Source organism: Neodiprion virginianus, chromosome 7, assembly GCF_021901495.1.
Source record: "Neodiprion virginianus isolate iyNeoVirg1 chromosome 7, iyNeoVirg1.1, whole genome shotgun sequence".
In the NCBI taxonomy this organism is placed as follows: domain Eukaryota; kingdom Metazoa; phylum Arthropoda; class Insecta; order Hymenoptera; family Diprionidae; genus Neodiprion; species Neodiprion virginianus.
The window spans coordinates 987,723-1,000,876 of NC_060883.1; the positions used below are offsets into that span (position 1 = coordinate 987,723).

The 13,154-nt window shown below is 37.6% G+C and overlaps 3 protein-coding genes and 1 long non-coding RNA gene across 4 annotated transcripts; 2 read left to right on the forward strand and 2 right to left on the reverse strand.

Moving 5' to 3' along the window:
* Positions 1-2,194: 2,194 nt before the first annotated feature.
* On the reverse strand, positions 2,195-8,714 carry LOC124308580 (ribosome-releasing factor 2, mitochondrial). Its single transcript, XM_046771395.1, has 4 exons — positions 8,421-8,714; positions 4,682-6,453; positions 2,544-2,690; positions 2,195-2,427 (listed from the first exon to the last, which is right to left on the reverse strand). The coding sequence occupies exons 1-4, from the start codon at positions 8,569-8,571 to the stop codon at positions 2,260-2,262; spliced, it is 2,238 nt and encodes a 745-aa protein (XP_046627351.1). The 5' UTR covers positions 8,572-8,714; the 3' UTR covers positions 2,195-2,259.
* On the forward strand, positions 2,680-4,688 carry LOC124308586 (uncharacterized). Its single transcript, XM_046771417.1, has 4 exons — positions 2,680-2,837; positions 2,969-3,128; positions 3,222-3,371; positions 3,445-4,688. The coding sequence occupies exons 2-4, from the start codon at positions 3,003-3,005 to the stop codon at positions 4,648-4,650; spliced, it is 1,482 nt and encodes a 493-aa protein (XP_046627373.1). The 5' UTR covers positions 2,680-2,837; positions 2,969-3,002; the 3' UTR covers positions 4,651-4,688.
* LOC124308598 (uncharacterized) lies at positions 4,848-7,441 on the forward strand. Its single transcript, XR_006909033.1, has 4 exons — positions 4,848-4,984; positions 5,083-5,381; positions 5,529-5,858; positions 5,964-7,441. It is a non-coding gene; the product is annotated as an uncharacterized LOC124308598 (long non-coding RNA).
* A 135-nt stretch (positions 8,715-8,849) lies between the features above and the next one.
* LOC124308597 (28S ribosomal protein S18a, mitochondrial) lies at positions 8,850-9,903 on the reverse strand. The gene is made up of 4 exons (XM_046771434.1): positions 9,652-9,903; positions 9,342-9,481; positions 9,133-9,256; positions 8,850-9,032 (listed from the first exon to the last, which is right to left on the reverse strand). Exons 1-4 carry the CDS (start codon positions 9,752-9,754, stop codon positions 8,917-8,919), a joined length of 483 nt encoding a protein of 160 aa, XP_046627390.1. The 5' UTR covers positions 9,755-9,903; the 3' UTR covers positions 8,850-8,916.
* Positions 9,904-13,154: the final 3,251 nt, after the last annotated feature.

Below are 13,154 nucleotides of genomic sequence, written 5' to 3' on the forward strand. Positions count from 1 at the left end.
GATAATATAATATAATATAATGATAATTGTAATTATTGAAAGATTTAAAACAAACTAGAGGTTAATAGTAATATTATTGTTAATGATAACAATAATGAACATTATAATATGTATCTAAGCTGTAAGTGAGGAAGAATGCTGAATTTTTATATTTTATGAAATATGTAATGTACATGTCCACATGTACAGATATTTTACCCATTGTAATATACTAATATGTGTATATGTTTATTAGGGTGGTCGTTAAAAATTAAAATCTTTGCGGCGCCCGAAAAAATCCTTCCTTCTGATGAGAAACTACGGGGAAAATTTTGCTTTTGCGATTTAAACAAAAAGAACACGTGCCGACGGCCAATTGAAGTTAATTTTTCGATAAAATTATGGTTTTTTTTTTTAATTTGTCTCAGTAGTTAAGTTTGGGTAAAAATCATCAAAAACGGCTTGTAGAAAATTAAATTCTCTACAAAATTTTCAGCAGTGATTTTGATAATAAGTTAGAATTTATAAATTTGATATTGAGATTATTGCGATGGATATGAACGTTATCAGAAACTTAAAGGAACATTTTTATAGAGAATTTAATTTTCTATTAGCTGTATTCGCAAAAGCAAAAGCAAAATTTTTCCCGTAGTTTCTCATCAGAAGGAAGGATTTTTTCGGGCGCCGCAAAGATTTTAATTTTTAACGACCACCCTAATGTTTATGTATATGAGCAGGCAGGCGCGACGAAAGTTTTCAATAATGTATTAGTATTATGTATTATATAAATAATATAAACGCCTTTAAGCTCAAGCATTGGCCATCACCCTTGAATCTAGGTTAAAAAGGGAATGAACGAAAGTACGAAAATTTTTGTAAAAAACAAAAACAAGTGTGATGTAATATCGTTCTTTCCTCTTTGTCGATCATGCGAATTGTGTATAAACATCATTGCATTAAGTTGAATTATAATATGAGATATGCTCACGCTCATCCCTCAAAATTATTCCAATTTGTATACATATGTTACATGTATAGAGAGAATGCCAATAATTTTGCGTAATATATAATTAAATATACGTTAATCTTATACTTATATATTCAGAATAGAACTCAACAGAACGAAAGAAGTGAAAAGAGAAACACATGACGTGTGTGAAATCGAAGAAGAAAAAGCTGATTGGGGCAAAGAGGAGGGTCGTGAACTTTTTCAAGCTCTACAGGTGCTGTAAAATAACTGCAATATGATAAGACTGCCATGCCTTGATCTATACTATACATAATATGTAAATTGCAAATTTATTTTGACATACAATATAAATCCAGATCTCTAAAGCGGTACTTTTTTTTTTTTATTGATAATTTTTCTTCGATCATTCACCGTTCTGTTCTAAAGTTTCTCACAGTGTCTGCCAAAATGTGCAGAATATTTTAAGAGGGAAGAAAAAACGCTACCAGCAACCCGAACATGCCTCAATAAATATTTGTATGATAATAATAATAATAGTAATAATAATTATTATTATTAGAAATGATGATTACATATTAATAATAGTAACGTTTAAAAGTAATCCCTCCATATATTAATATACTTGTGTACACACGATACCGTTTACGTTTTGTATAGAGATATTTTGTGTAGAGAAGGAAGAGAAAACGTTTAAAAAAAGAAAAGAGGAAGAAGGAACGAATGAAACGTTCTTTGGATTTTTTGTTTTTTATTCAGTAATAGTATGCTGATCACTTTTAGCAATATTGTGGTATTAATATATTTATATCCCGATTGACAGGTCGTGTGCGAATTGTGGTCGGAAGTTTGGGAACTAGTAGTCCCGTTTTCCTTTTTTTTCCCCTTTGCGATATTCTTTATTGTGCACAGTATTTTCAGATTGTATATTTTATATCTGGTATAAAATGTAGTTGTAATTGTAATTTGTCTCCTCAACGTTCCACAATTTCACACGATCACAATGTGAGCGCATGCTTCACGAATTTTCTTGTATCCCCCGAATCACCTGTGTCTTTTGAAAGAAGAAAAGAAAAGAAAGAAAATTGTACACACCATTGACGATGCAATATATTTTTTGTTTAGCTCAGTGCGTTTGCAATGTATTATTTTCTTTGTCGTACTTTTCCACCTCATCCTTGTTAAATTTTCCTTAAATCTAAAGGGTGTATACAATTAACGATATTGTCAAAAGCTTTCTTTATATTTATTTATTTATGTATGTTGCATAAGTTACTATTTACATAGAATTGATTTATTTGAACTATTCATTATTAGTGTGCAAATCCTGTGACACGTTCTATTGCCTGGCGTTCTTCCAGCGCTCCCATCTCTTGGTAATGACTGAATTCTATGGAAAATGATCCTGCGCCTGACGTTAATGTTCTCAGGCTTTTCGAGTATCCAAGCAATTCTGATAACGGTGTCAGGGCGTAGACTATCTGTAAAATTAGAAGGTTTGTTTGCCACATGTAATTTATAATTTGTTTTAGCATAAAAAAAATTATCATTCTCTCATGGTGAAATTAGTATTTATTTTTCAACAGGTCAACATCACCTTGCTTTGACCACGAGATCCGATCTGTTGTATTTGTGCTCTGCGTCTAGACAGATCTGATATGACTAGGGACACCGTCTCTTCAGACGTCACCACTTCGAGCTGCATTATTGGCTCCAGAAGCATTGTTCCTCCCGTTCGCAGGAGCTGTTAAATTGGCAATTAAATTACATATTAAAGAAATGGATCGACTCGATACATTTTTGAGACAAGCTAGTTGTTCCATTGATTGCTGGGAGGTAGACCAACTCATAAAAAAGAGAAGGTCAAGCTAAAGATGTCAAAGATAGATATGTGAGTAAATGGCGCGGTTCAAGAACAGTAAAATTTTTGTTTCACTATCACCATCAATCGTCATCTTTTGAAGATTTGTTTTCGATAGAAAATTCCCTGTCACTACTACTACTTTATCCATCTAAATTTAGAAATACGGTGCAAGAGATATGACAGGCTGTCTGAATGGTATCGTCCGGCTACCTTTCCCTACTCTACAGTATCAGCGACAAGCCACTGGAATATTGGTGCAAGCAACACTCACAGACAGGAAGAGTTTGCAAAACATTGGATTCAGATCTTTTGGAAAATGTAAGTCAGCCTCGCTTGGACGGTTCTTCTAACAAGTAATGAGTACGACTTGTTTGAGAGAAAAAAAAAAATTGAAAAAAATACATTACACAGATCGTAGAACTGCAGGATTTGGAGAAATCGAGCAATGGAAACACGTTTATCGGATGTCCAGCCTCTCCACAGCAATTGCTTGACATCCGTCTTCCGTTTCTCGTGATTGTCATAAAGAATATGAATGTGGAGTGCCGTTTTCAAGTTCAGGTAATTTCGCTGACAAGCGTTTAAATCTTGATATTGGAGGATTTATATTATAGAGACCGTTCTACCTGCTCAGATTATTGACACAAACGAAATCAGACATCATTTCCACTTCTCCAATGAGGGTTTCGAAAACAACGGGAGCGTAAGAGTACCTGTGATCAGTCGAGTCGACGTAAAACTCCAGCCTGGATGGAACCGCCTCGAAATCGACCTGGAAGACCTGACAAGGAGGGCCTTCAACTCGCGGTACAAGGCGACCCAGAGATTGGCGATATTCGCCAATTGTAGACTGCGTAGGATTTACTTCATCGACAAACACTACGCAGACATGGAAATATCTTCCGAGCTTTGCCAGGCATTTTTTAATCACTACATGCTAAAGTGGGGAATACATCTAAAGGAAGGGATAACGAAGAGGAACGATCCACACGAGCCCGTGAATCAGATTCGTTCCCACTTTTTGAGAGACATACAGATTAAGTCTGGGAAATTGATAAATGACTTTTTCGGCAAGACGAACACCAGCCTATCAAAAATTCTAGATTTTAAGAACAAGATGAGGCTCATGCTTTTCGCTATTCCTAGACGCGGAGGGTCTCAAATGCTTTCTGTGACTGCACAGGGTGAAGAGAGGCGAAAATTGCACAGGCGTCATGCCCACGGTTGCGGCTACTATTTGTCAACAATTAGAAACGATGACCACAGGCTGGACGATATCAACGACACGCAAAAACAGCTCACGTGCAGAGAAACCGACAATGAGGCAAATTTTGGGTTGGATGTTTGGAAATCCCGGTATGAAACACCAGTGAACACAACAACGCAAGAGAAAGAGGTCGTGCAGCCGGTAGTGACTCCTAAATGGAGTCAGCGGGCGTCGGGGAGCCTCAAGAAGTCCCGCAGACGTCGTAAAGAAGTAGTTACAAAAAATTTCCAAGAGTCACCAGGCGATGATAAAGCCCCGATAACATCCGGCAAAGTAACGCCAGTCAAGTCCGTTGTCAAAAGTATAATTAATTGCGCAAATCGAAAAGAAGATGAAAGGATTTACAATGCAGTGATAAGTCTGGAGGGGACGTTGAACGAGATTCGAATGATGCCCGAGGTACAAAAATCCGAGACAAAAAATGGGTTGCGAAAGAAATCGGTGCTGAAGAAAAACAAGGAAAAATCTTGCTGTGAGACGGAGACGACAAAAAAAGGGTCCAGAAAACCGCAGTCGCTGTCGAAGGTGTCAAACGGCAGTGAACGCATAAAGATGCCGGCAAAGATGCAATAAAATACTTTCGTCATACTCGCGGTGTGATTACCTTATGTAGGCACTGCGTGATCGTTGCAGAAATCATGGTAGTCGATGTTCCTTTCCCAATCTCAAGCCAATGAAGAGTTACTCCGACGTTAATGACAGGACAGCCAAGCTTTGGTCCGTTGTTCAGAGCCGCGTTTACCCCCTTCTTAACGAGCTGCAATATCCTGGGACTTATTGCGTTAGTGTGTGCAACAGAGTCAGGAGTTCTGTCCAGCCTCAGTACATCTTCGCCCTTGTAGTTCGGCTCGATGCTCATCGTCGTCTGTACGCTGTGAGTGGTCGAGCCGATCCTGTGGCTTGTCACGTGAGTGTCCTTCACCGCGGTCTGCAGGGTCTCCTTGTAGGCTATTTGCAAGGGTCCCAGGTCAACGTCTATCTTAAACTCTGACCTTATCCTTTCAGCGATAATCTCCAGATGTAATTCCCCCATCCCTGACAGCACCGTCTGCCCTGTCTCGGCATCTTGGGTTACTCTCAAGCTTGGATCCTCCCTCTGAAGCTGCTCCAAAGCGGTGTCAAGGGGAACTTGATAAGAGATCGAAGGGGGTTCGATCGAGCAGAAGAACACAGGGTTTGGTACCCTGGCACCGGTTCCAAAGAGACTCTCGACATCCTCGTTGGTCGTGTTGTTCTGCTTTTGCATCGCTCGTTTGGCCTGACTAGCTGCTGTCGCGCTGGTCGTGAGCAAGTCTCCGGACGTGGTAAGCTTCAGACCAGAAACAGCAGCGATGTTTCCACGCTCTATCGCCGCGACTTCGCTGTACTCGTCAGCGTAGGCCTCGAACAACTTACCACACTGCTCTGTATTCTCCTTCTGAACATTGAATACCCTTTGACCTTGCTTAAAGGTGCCCGAGTAAATCCTGAGGAAAGTAAGTGCCCCTTTGTGTTTGTCGTGGACCACCTTAAATGCCCTGGCGGCCAGGTTATCGCCAAAACAGTGAAACTGTTTGGCTGAGGAATTCGACTCAGGCGATGGGAGATACAGTATCACTCCGTCCATCAGCGGCTGAACCCCAGCGTTCTTGTAGGAGCTTCCGAGCAGCAGAGGAACTCCTTTGCCAGCTATCGTGCACCGCCTCATAGATTCGACCAATATCTGAGCCGGTATTTTGTCCAGAGATTCCTGCTCGATCACCAATTCGGCCAGTCTGTCGTCCACACCCGACAATTTATCGGTAAGTTTGGACCTTGCCTCCATGGCACGTTCCCAGATACTACCATCTTTCTCCTCCGTCAATTCCACCCTCTGATACTTCTTACCTTCGTTCTTCTTCTCGAAGGTCAGCAACTGCATCGTCAACACGTCGATTATGCCCGTCAGACCGGAGCTGTCCTGGATAGGAATTTGAGCAGGGAGAGCCGTCGTCTCCAGCTTGGACTCAACGGAACTGATGCAGTAGTCGAAGTTTGCGTCTAAACGATCCATCTTGTTGACGTAGATTATTCTCGGCAACGCGTAGCGGTCTGCCTGCCTCCAGACGGTCAGAGTCTGCGCCTCGACCCCCGCCGACCCATCCAGCACCACGACTGCACCGTCCATGACATTGAGAGTCTGCTCCACCTCCATCGTGAAGTCAATGTGACCCGGGGTGTCGATGAGGTTGAATCTATGATTCTTCCAACCGAATGTCACTGCCGCAGACGTTATTGTGATGCCTCGCTGACGCTCCTGGTCCATGTAATCAGTCACCGTGTTACCGTGGTGAACCTCACCCATGTTCCCGATCGTTCCAGAGTAGAAGAGCATCCGCTCGGTCGTCGTTGTTTTTCCTGATTTATATTACGGTCAGGTGAGTAAATTTACTTACAATTTTTTCTCGTAGGCTAGGCAATAAAAATATCCCGTGAAAAAGTACCGTTAGACGCAGATAGATACATACAGACACTGTGCCAAAGTCGTAGAGATAGAGACACAGAATCAGTTTTCTTTCTGTTTTTTTACAGCTTTTGGCACATTTTCGGTACACTTCTATCTGAATCTAACGGAATTTTTACTACGGAGTTTTGACCATAAAAACTGTTCGTAAAGATTTTATTAGTTCGAATGCTTCATTTGGACATTATTAACAAAACTACGTTTTCTCCCTCCCCTAACATGTGCTCTGAACTCTGCGATGGCGATGAGGTACAAAAGTATTACAACAATATCTCGTTACGCTCTCCTTAGCGCTATAGAGGAAAATAGTTCAGTAAAAAATGGAAGGTGACAAAATTCTCTACAAATAAGATCCTATATATAATCTCTGTAGATCTTTACTTTTGCAGTAATAGCCGCGCAAAGTTGACAAATATTCGACCAGCGCAGGAAATATCGATTGCACTTACTAAAATGTAAATCAACATATTCTCTATACATTTCTATAAAAATTCATAAAAGTTTTATTAACAATCGGAAGAGTTTGGTTCATTGTTGTTTTTATTAAAAACATACGACTTTACATAGAATGAATGGTGTCAACATCGTTGCTTGCCTCGGAATATTACCTCCAAAGCCTGCTAATACATTTCTTTCAATGAAAACTGGCATTCCTGTCGACTTTCTTCTATGTATAATGCAATGTGCTTTATTACAGCAGTAATGTCCTCATCTTCGGGTTGGCCCTGCTTACACTCTGGAAGGAAGATGGGCGAAAAATGTCTCGATACACAATGTAGTCATTTATGGAATGTGTGCAATTAATCAGCAGTGTGCGATAATTATAGATGATGCAATAGGTCTATTCAAGGCAGATATGAAAAATTAATACATTAGAAGAAATATGTTGGCGTATACTATCAGGATAACGAGTATTTATACGCTTTACCCTCAGGTGCAACCAGATCAGTGTCTTTGATGCCTGAAACGATCTTCTCACGGAATGAGTCCTGCCTTTTCCTTGCAATTTTCACAATTTTGTCATTGTTAATAAGACTTCAAATAAGCCCAATGGAATAACGTTTTCCTTAGTGCTTTTTCTTTTCTCTTGCTAAAAATTGTTCGAAACCTTCTTGCGCACAAAATAGGCACTCAGTTTTCCATTTCAATGTTGGTACATTTCTTACTATTCCACTTGATTCATCTGTACCGCAAATTAACATCTAACATTACCTTTAATAATAACATCAAAATATTTTGTCATTTCTTCAAGTGTTGATTTTTTTGTAAGAAAAACAGTAAGTTCATTCTAATATACAAAAGTAATTGATCTCACACATGTATTCGCTTTTCTGGTGGCAACAGTACTTATTTCATTAGCGTCTGATTTCTGAGACTTGTAGCGCTGAATGAATTTTTGAAATTTAGCCAAATGAATATGAAAATTTGCGGGACACGAGTGCTATCAACAATGAAATGAAATCAATTTTAAACAATGATAATAAATAATAAAATACTTTGATCATATTGTGTTTCCACAGGAATATTGATCTACACTTTCTAAGGTAAGTAAAGCGTGGAATTTGATAAGTGCAATGGATGTTTGCTGTGCTTATGACTATTGCTACGAAAGTAAAGATTCTACAGAGATTACTTATACGATGTTCTTTGTAGGGAATTTTGTCACCTTCAGTTTTGTATTCAGAGTGCATGTCGGGATAGGGGGAAAAACCTGAAATCTTGTCAATGATAGCCAAATAAAAATAACGTTCAAAACAATAAAATCTTCACCAGCAACTTTTTTTTTACACTGGGTCAATTTCATTGCCTTGCCACCTTATCTATTGGGGGTTGGCGGTTTTTACAATTAATGTAGACTTACCGGCATCGATGTGCGCCAGGATCCCGATGTTTCGCACCCTTGAAAGGTCGACCTCATTTTTTTCTGAATGTTTTACGTGATTCTCGGTACTTAGCGACCGTCGACGAAACTTGCACCATGTGAATTGTTTCAGTAACTTACGCCTTAGCATCTTTCTCGAATAATCATTTATGCGATGACGCGAGTCTTGAATTACTCCGCGATGTTTCGATCGTGCTCGGTTTGGAATAGGTTATGTTTAGACATTAAGTTTTTAGGTTAACATTGTTCATTGAAATTGACAGGTGATTGGATGGTTGTATATTCCCTCATTGTTATAGAAAGAGAAACTTATTGTCAGCTGTTTCGGGTAAATCAATATTATTAGTAAATTTCGCATTGATAGCTCAGCTCATAATTCGGTCTCATAATTGGTCTTAAAATCAGTCATTTATAACGTGGTTATTTATTTATTTTACACACAAAATACATGAACATAACTAAAGGGTTTTATGAATTATACAAACTTCGCCTTGATCGTTTTTTCGTCGAAATAAGTGTTGAATTTCTTCCAATCTTTTCTTCGCTTTGGATCTCGCCTGCTATTAGCCGGGGCAATGTTTGGCATGAGTCCTGCAAAAGATAGAAGCAATAATGCGACAGATAAAAAATGATCTTACAATTTGTAAAACTCTGTCAGTAATTAAGCTTTAAAGACCTAATAATAGCTCACCTGCTTTTTGGGCCATTGCTACCATCGTTCCTATTCTTTTCTGCTGAGTTTTACAAAGGCCAGTTACTCTGCGAGGTAGCATGCAACCGTCTGACCGTAGAAATTGACTAAGAATTAGAACATCCTGAAATGAGATAAGGATATAGTGGTAAATGCTTTTTTTTTAGCGGATTTTATGTTGTGAAAAATTGTGCAACAAATCTTATCACCGTATGCTTCACATCTAGACCGGCAGCACAAACAGGACAAGCTCCGGTGCGTGCTGTGTTTTTGACAAGCAAAGGTACTCTCGGTGAAGGAATGGTTACACCTTCAACTATCAGATTTTTCCCGTCTCTCGTCTCCCTTACTGTATAAAGCAAAAACTAAATTAATACATAAATAGAAATTCAGCTGTTAAACAATATTAACGTGTTTGGAAGTTATACAGGTTAGGTAAACAGATGAATCCTGATTTCAGTTTCCAGGTTTAGAGAATAAGAAAAAGCGGGTAAAGAGCAATAAAAATGAAGTACTAACTTTCTTTAATTCTCAACGCCGAGGAAAGATTTAAGCATCTTCTTGATTCTTGGGAGATTATTGTTCTCCCAATATTTACGGCTAAACGACCGAAAGCAGCCATGTCTTACAATCGACTCATTGGTGCAAAACATTAACAGCTGATTCAGCTGGATGACGAAGTAACGAAAGACCAGTAGAACTTTTTAGTTTTTCCCCACATTTGTTGGTAACACAACGTTTCGAGCCGCACGCTCGAGATATCGCAAAGCCGTAAAACTAAACAAATTTCCATTGCTTGGTATTATTATAATCAATGCTATCACTCTTAATAGTCAATTTCATTTTCAATAACCGTTTTCGTTGCTGTGTGATAGAATAAGTCGTAAGTTCTCAAATAAGAAGGTGGTAAGGGAACTACACTGTCGGCTCTTCGTAACTAGCTCGTACCGACATTCGTAGCACGCAGAGTAGTGTCGAAATCGAAGCTGGGATCAGGTCAGTACAATTGTATGAGTGCGTGGAGAATTCTGTGACTAGAAAATATTCATTGTACTGATGATATTCAAAATATAACATTGTGGTCGTGAAGTTCTTTCCGTGCATAACATGTGTGATATTTGTGGGATCGTTTATCGACGTAATTTTGCGAGAAAAGAGAATTGCTCATAACCTGGAGTCGCTGCAAAACACGGAACAAAAGTTGCGACCGAGAAACGAAGCGTTTCTTCATATTTTCTTCGCAACTTCCAAGCTTTTGATCCGACCATGTTCTAGGTGTCTTTTTCAAAATTAGAAAATGTCTTGTGAATCAATTTTGACACGCACTGATTTTGATTCCAAAATCGTCTTAGTACTAACGAAATTGAATTGAACTGTAATAGGAAAAATTTATGGGTTTATTTATTCGTTGAATTTAGCAGAAGTTGCAATTACAATGTACTTAAATGTACTTGAATACAGTGCATAACCTAGAGAAGTAAAATTATTACGTGTGTGCAGGGTTCGTTAGTATACGTACGTTTACAGTTAGGAAATTCTTAAAATACTGTCAAGTTTTATTAATTAGTTTTACCACTTGGTATGTATTTATAAATAGGAATATAAAATATAAAATCATCAGATAAAGAAAACAAAAATAGAATAAGAATAAAAATTTGCAGCTTTCTCTGTAAAACTCCATTTCTTATTAATTGAATGTATTTTTATTTGTAATTTTTTTAAAAACTACGTAAATATCAAGCAAAAACACGGATTAATATTATACATTAGTCAAAATCCATTGTTTTAATTTATATTTTCTAAATTTTTCTCCTAATGTTTTAAACTCTTTTGGAAGTTCATTAAATAATCTAATTGCTGTGATCAGACTTCTCTTCTCGCCGGTTCTTTTCCTGATTTTTGATGTTTGTAGAATTGTAGACCTGGTTCAAGAGTTAGATGTAATGCATTTATTATTCAATTCAGTAACGTGATATAGTAGAGATTGCAGCGAGATGAGATGACTTAAACTTTGTGGATTTTTGATGCTGATAATTTGATTTCTTGTTTATAATTTAAAAAATTGGATTTTGCTACCGTTGCAGCAGAATAAGATTATCATATGCACCCTCTCATGCTATAATCTTATAGTTGATTATAACATGGAAGAAAACGTAATATAGCATTCGTAATATCTCTGTCTGCATACATCTAGATAATTTATAAAAAATAAGTACCAAGTATTTGGTTTTATTATTAATATGTTCAATATGTTCATTCCATCTTAGATTAAGATCACAAAAATTGACCTAGATATTTACATTCACTCACTTTTCGAATGTTTATCCCGTTTTTATGAATGTCGATAGAGACTGGAATGCTGTCATAGCGATTGCCAAAATTCGTATAAACTGTTTTATTTATGTTGAGTGATGATTTACTTGGGGCTAATCATACTGATACTTGATTAAGGTAGCTATTCATTGTTGATTCCATATCTGTCCAAGTTATATCATACGATATTAAGACTGTATCATCAGCATAAGAAAAAACAGTATCATTGGGCATAGCATTAGGATGATCGCCAACATATAATATAAACAGCAAAGGTCCAAGTATTGTCCCTTGAGGCCCTCCAGTATTTATAGTCATAAATTCACTTTACGATATCATTATTTTTAAGTCACTGAAGCCTAAGATAGTTGGTTAAAAGCTTGTGAGCAAACCTCTGAATCCGTAGTTGTATATCTTATCCATAAGAATTATGTGTTCTACTGTGTCGAGTGCATTTGCAAGGACAACAAAAGTTATAGCTATCGGAAAATTATTATATATTGTTTAGAGAATCAAGTTGGTGATCTTCTCAAGTGCTTTTATTGTTCCACAATTTTTTAACGCACAGCCAAATTGCTTATTTGATAAAATTTGAGATTTACTTGGAAAGGTTGTAATTCTGTTGTGGATCAATGTCAATCAATTAATTAAATGCTTTAGCAGTTCAGCGATACAGGAAGAAAGATTTTTGATTACATTAGCATGAATTTTTTCAATAACACGCTGTTTTAATATTTGATTTTTTATTTTTTTCTTTATTTCAAGTGTATCAAATGGTTTTTCTGCTGTTACTTTTCATTCGTTACTCGCAACATGTTAGAACTACGCCTGATTAATTCCTTTCGCATGATTATGACGGTATAGTGCATCATCAAATTGATTCCAGTATTTTTCAACATCATCGATTTTTCATGGAAAATCCAAAGGGGTTAGCATTACTATTTTGGATATAAGTACATTGTTTGGCTGTTGCATAGTAGAATTTTAATTATAATGTTTGTGGGTGAACTATTTTCTCATTTTATTCATCACCTATAATGTTAAACCGTTTAGACCTAGTATTAACAATTTCATTCGGCTTATCAATTTAAATTCTATATTTAGCGTGGATATTTTGATTTTTGTTTTTTATTTCTAATCGAATTTCTCGTTTATTAAATTTTTTATTGATTTAGACAGAAAATAAGAATACTACGTCCATAGAAATTACGACTCGTTGGTCTAATGTTTGTACTATTAATAAAAATTTGAACATGGAATTTATGACTTATAACTCACCTGTCCCCTTTTCGTGTCATTAGACATTTCAGCTATATGATGAAAAAGTAATAGAGTGATGATAACGTGTTGCAAGGGCCGTTGCTGGTAAATTTAAATTCGCCTAATTAGTGGCAACCAAACTTACATGTGCGCGACATGGCCATCAGGCGTAAGGCGTGCCTTCGATCAAGCTCCTCGGCTCAGATGTTCTCCTGATACCAGGAGTAATTTTTCGCTGCTATTTCTCCGATCTAATTGAACCAAGTGGGAGCGCCTAATCATAGGCAACCAGAACGGTACGTATGTGACACGGGCTTTCAAGCATAAGGCGCGCCTTCGATCAAGCTCCTCGGCTCAGATGTTCTCCTGATACCAGGAGTAATTTTTCGCTGCTATTTCTCCGATATAATTGAACCAAGTGAGGGCGCCTAATCATAGGCAATCAAACT

What these genes read in the sequence shown, in the direction of transcription:
- LOC124308580 (XM_046771395.1), bottom strand. Translation starts at nt 8,571, where the DNA reads ATGCTAAGGCGTAAGTTACTGAAACAATTCACATGGTGCAAGTTTCGT. An exon ending in TCACGCAGTGCCTACATAAG is followed by an intron (nt 2,691 to 4,681) that starts GTAATCACACCG and finishes CCAATTTAACAG; the next exon opens with CTCCTGCGAACGGGAGGAAC. An exon ending in GATCTCGTGGTCAAAGCAAG is followed by an intron (nt 2,428 to 2,543) that starts GTGATGTTGACC and finishes CTAATTTTACAG; the next exon opens with ATAGTCTACGCCCTGACACC.
- LOC124308586 (XM_046771417.1), top strand. Translation starts at nt 3,003, where the DNA reads ATGGTATCGTCCGGCTACCTTTCCCTACTCTACAGTATCAGCGACAAG. An exon ending in ATTCAGATCTTTTGGAAAAT is followed by an intron (nt 3,129 to 3,221) that starts GTAAGTCAGCCT and finishes TACATTACACAG; the next exon opens with ATCGTAGAACTGCAGGATTT. An exon ending in AGTGCCGTTTTCAAGTTCAG is followed by an intron (nt 3,372 to 3,444) that starts GTAATTTCGCTG and finishes CTACCTGCTCAG; the next exon opens with ATTATTGACACAAACGAAAT.
- LOC124308597 (XM_046771434.1), bottom strand. Translation starts at nt 9,754, where the DNA reads ATGGCTGCTTTCGGTCGTTTAGCCGTAAATATTGGGAGAACAATAATC. An exon ending in GGCGTTGAGAATTAAAGAAA is followed by an intron (nt 9,482 to 9,651) that starts GTTAGTACTTCA and finishes TGCTTTATACAG; the next exon opens with TAAGGGAGACGAGAGACGGG. An exon ending in AGCAATGGCCCAAAAAGCAG is followed by an intron (nt 9,033 to 9,132) that starts GTGAGCTATTAT and finishes TATCTTTTGCAG; the next exon opens with GACTCATGCCAAACATTGCC.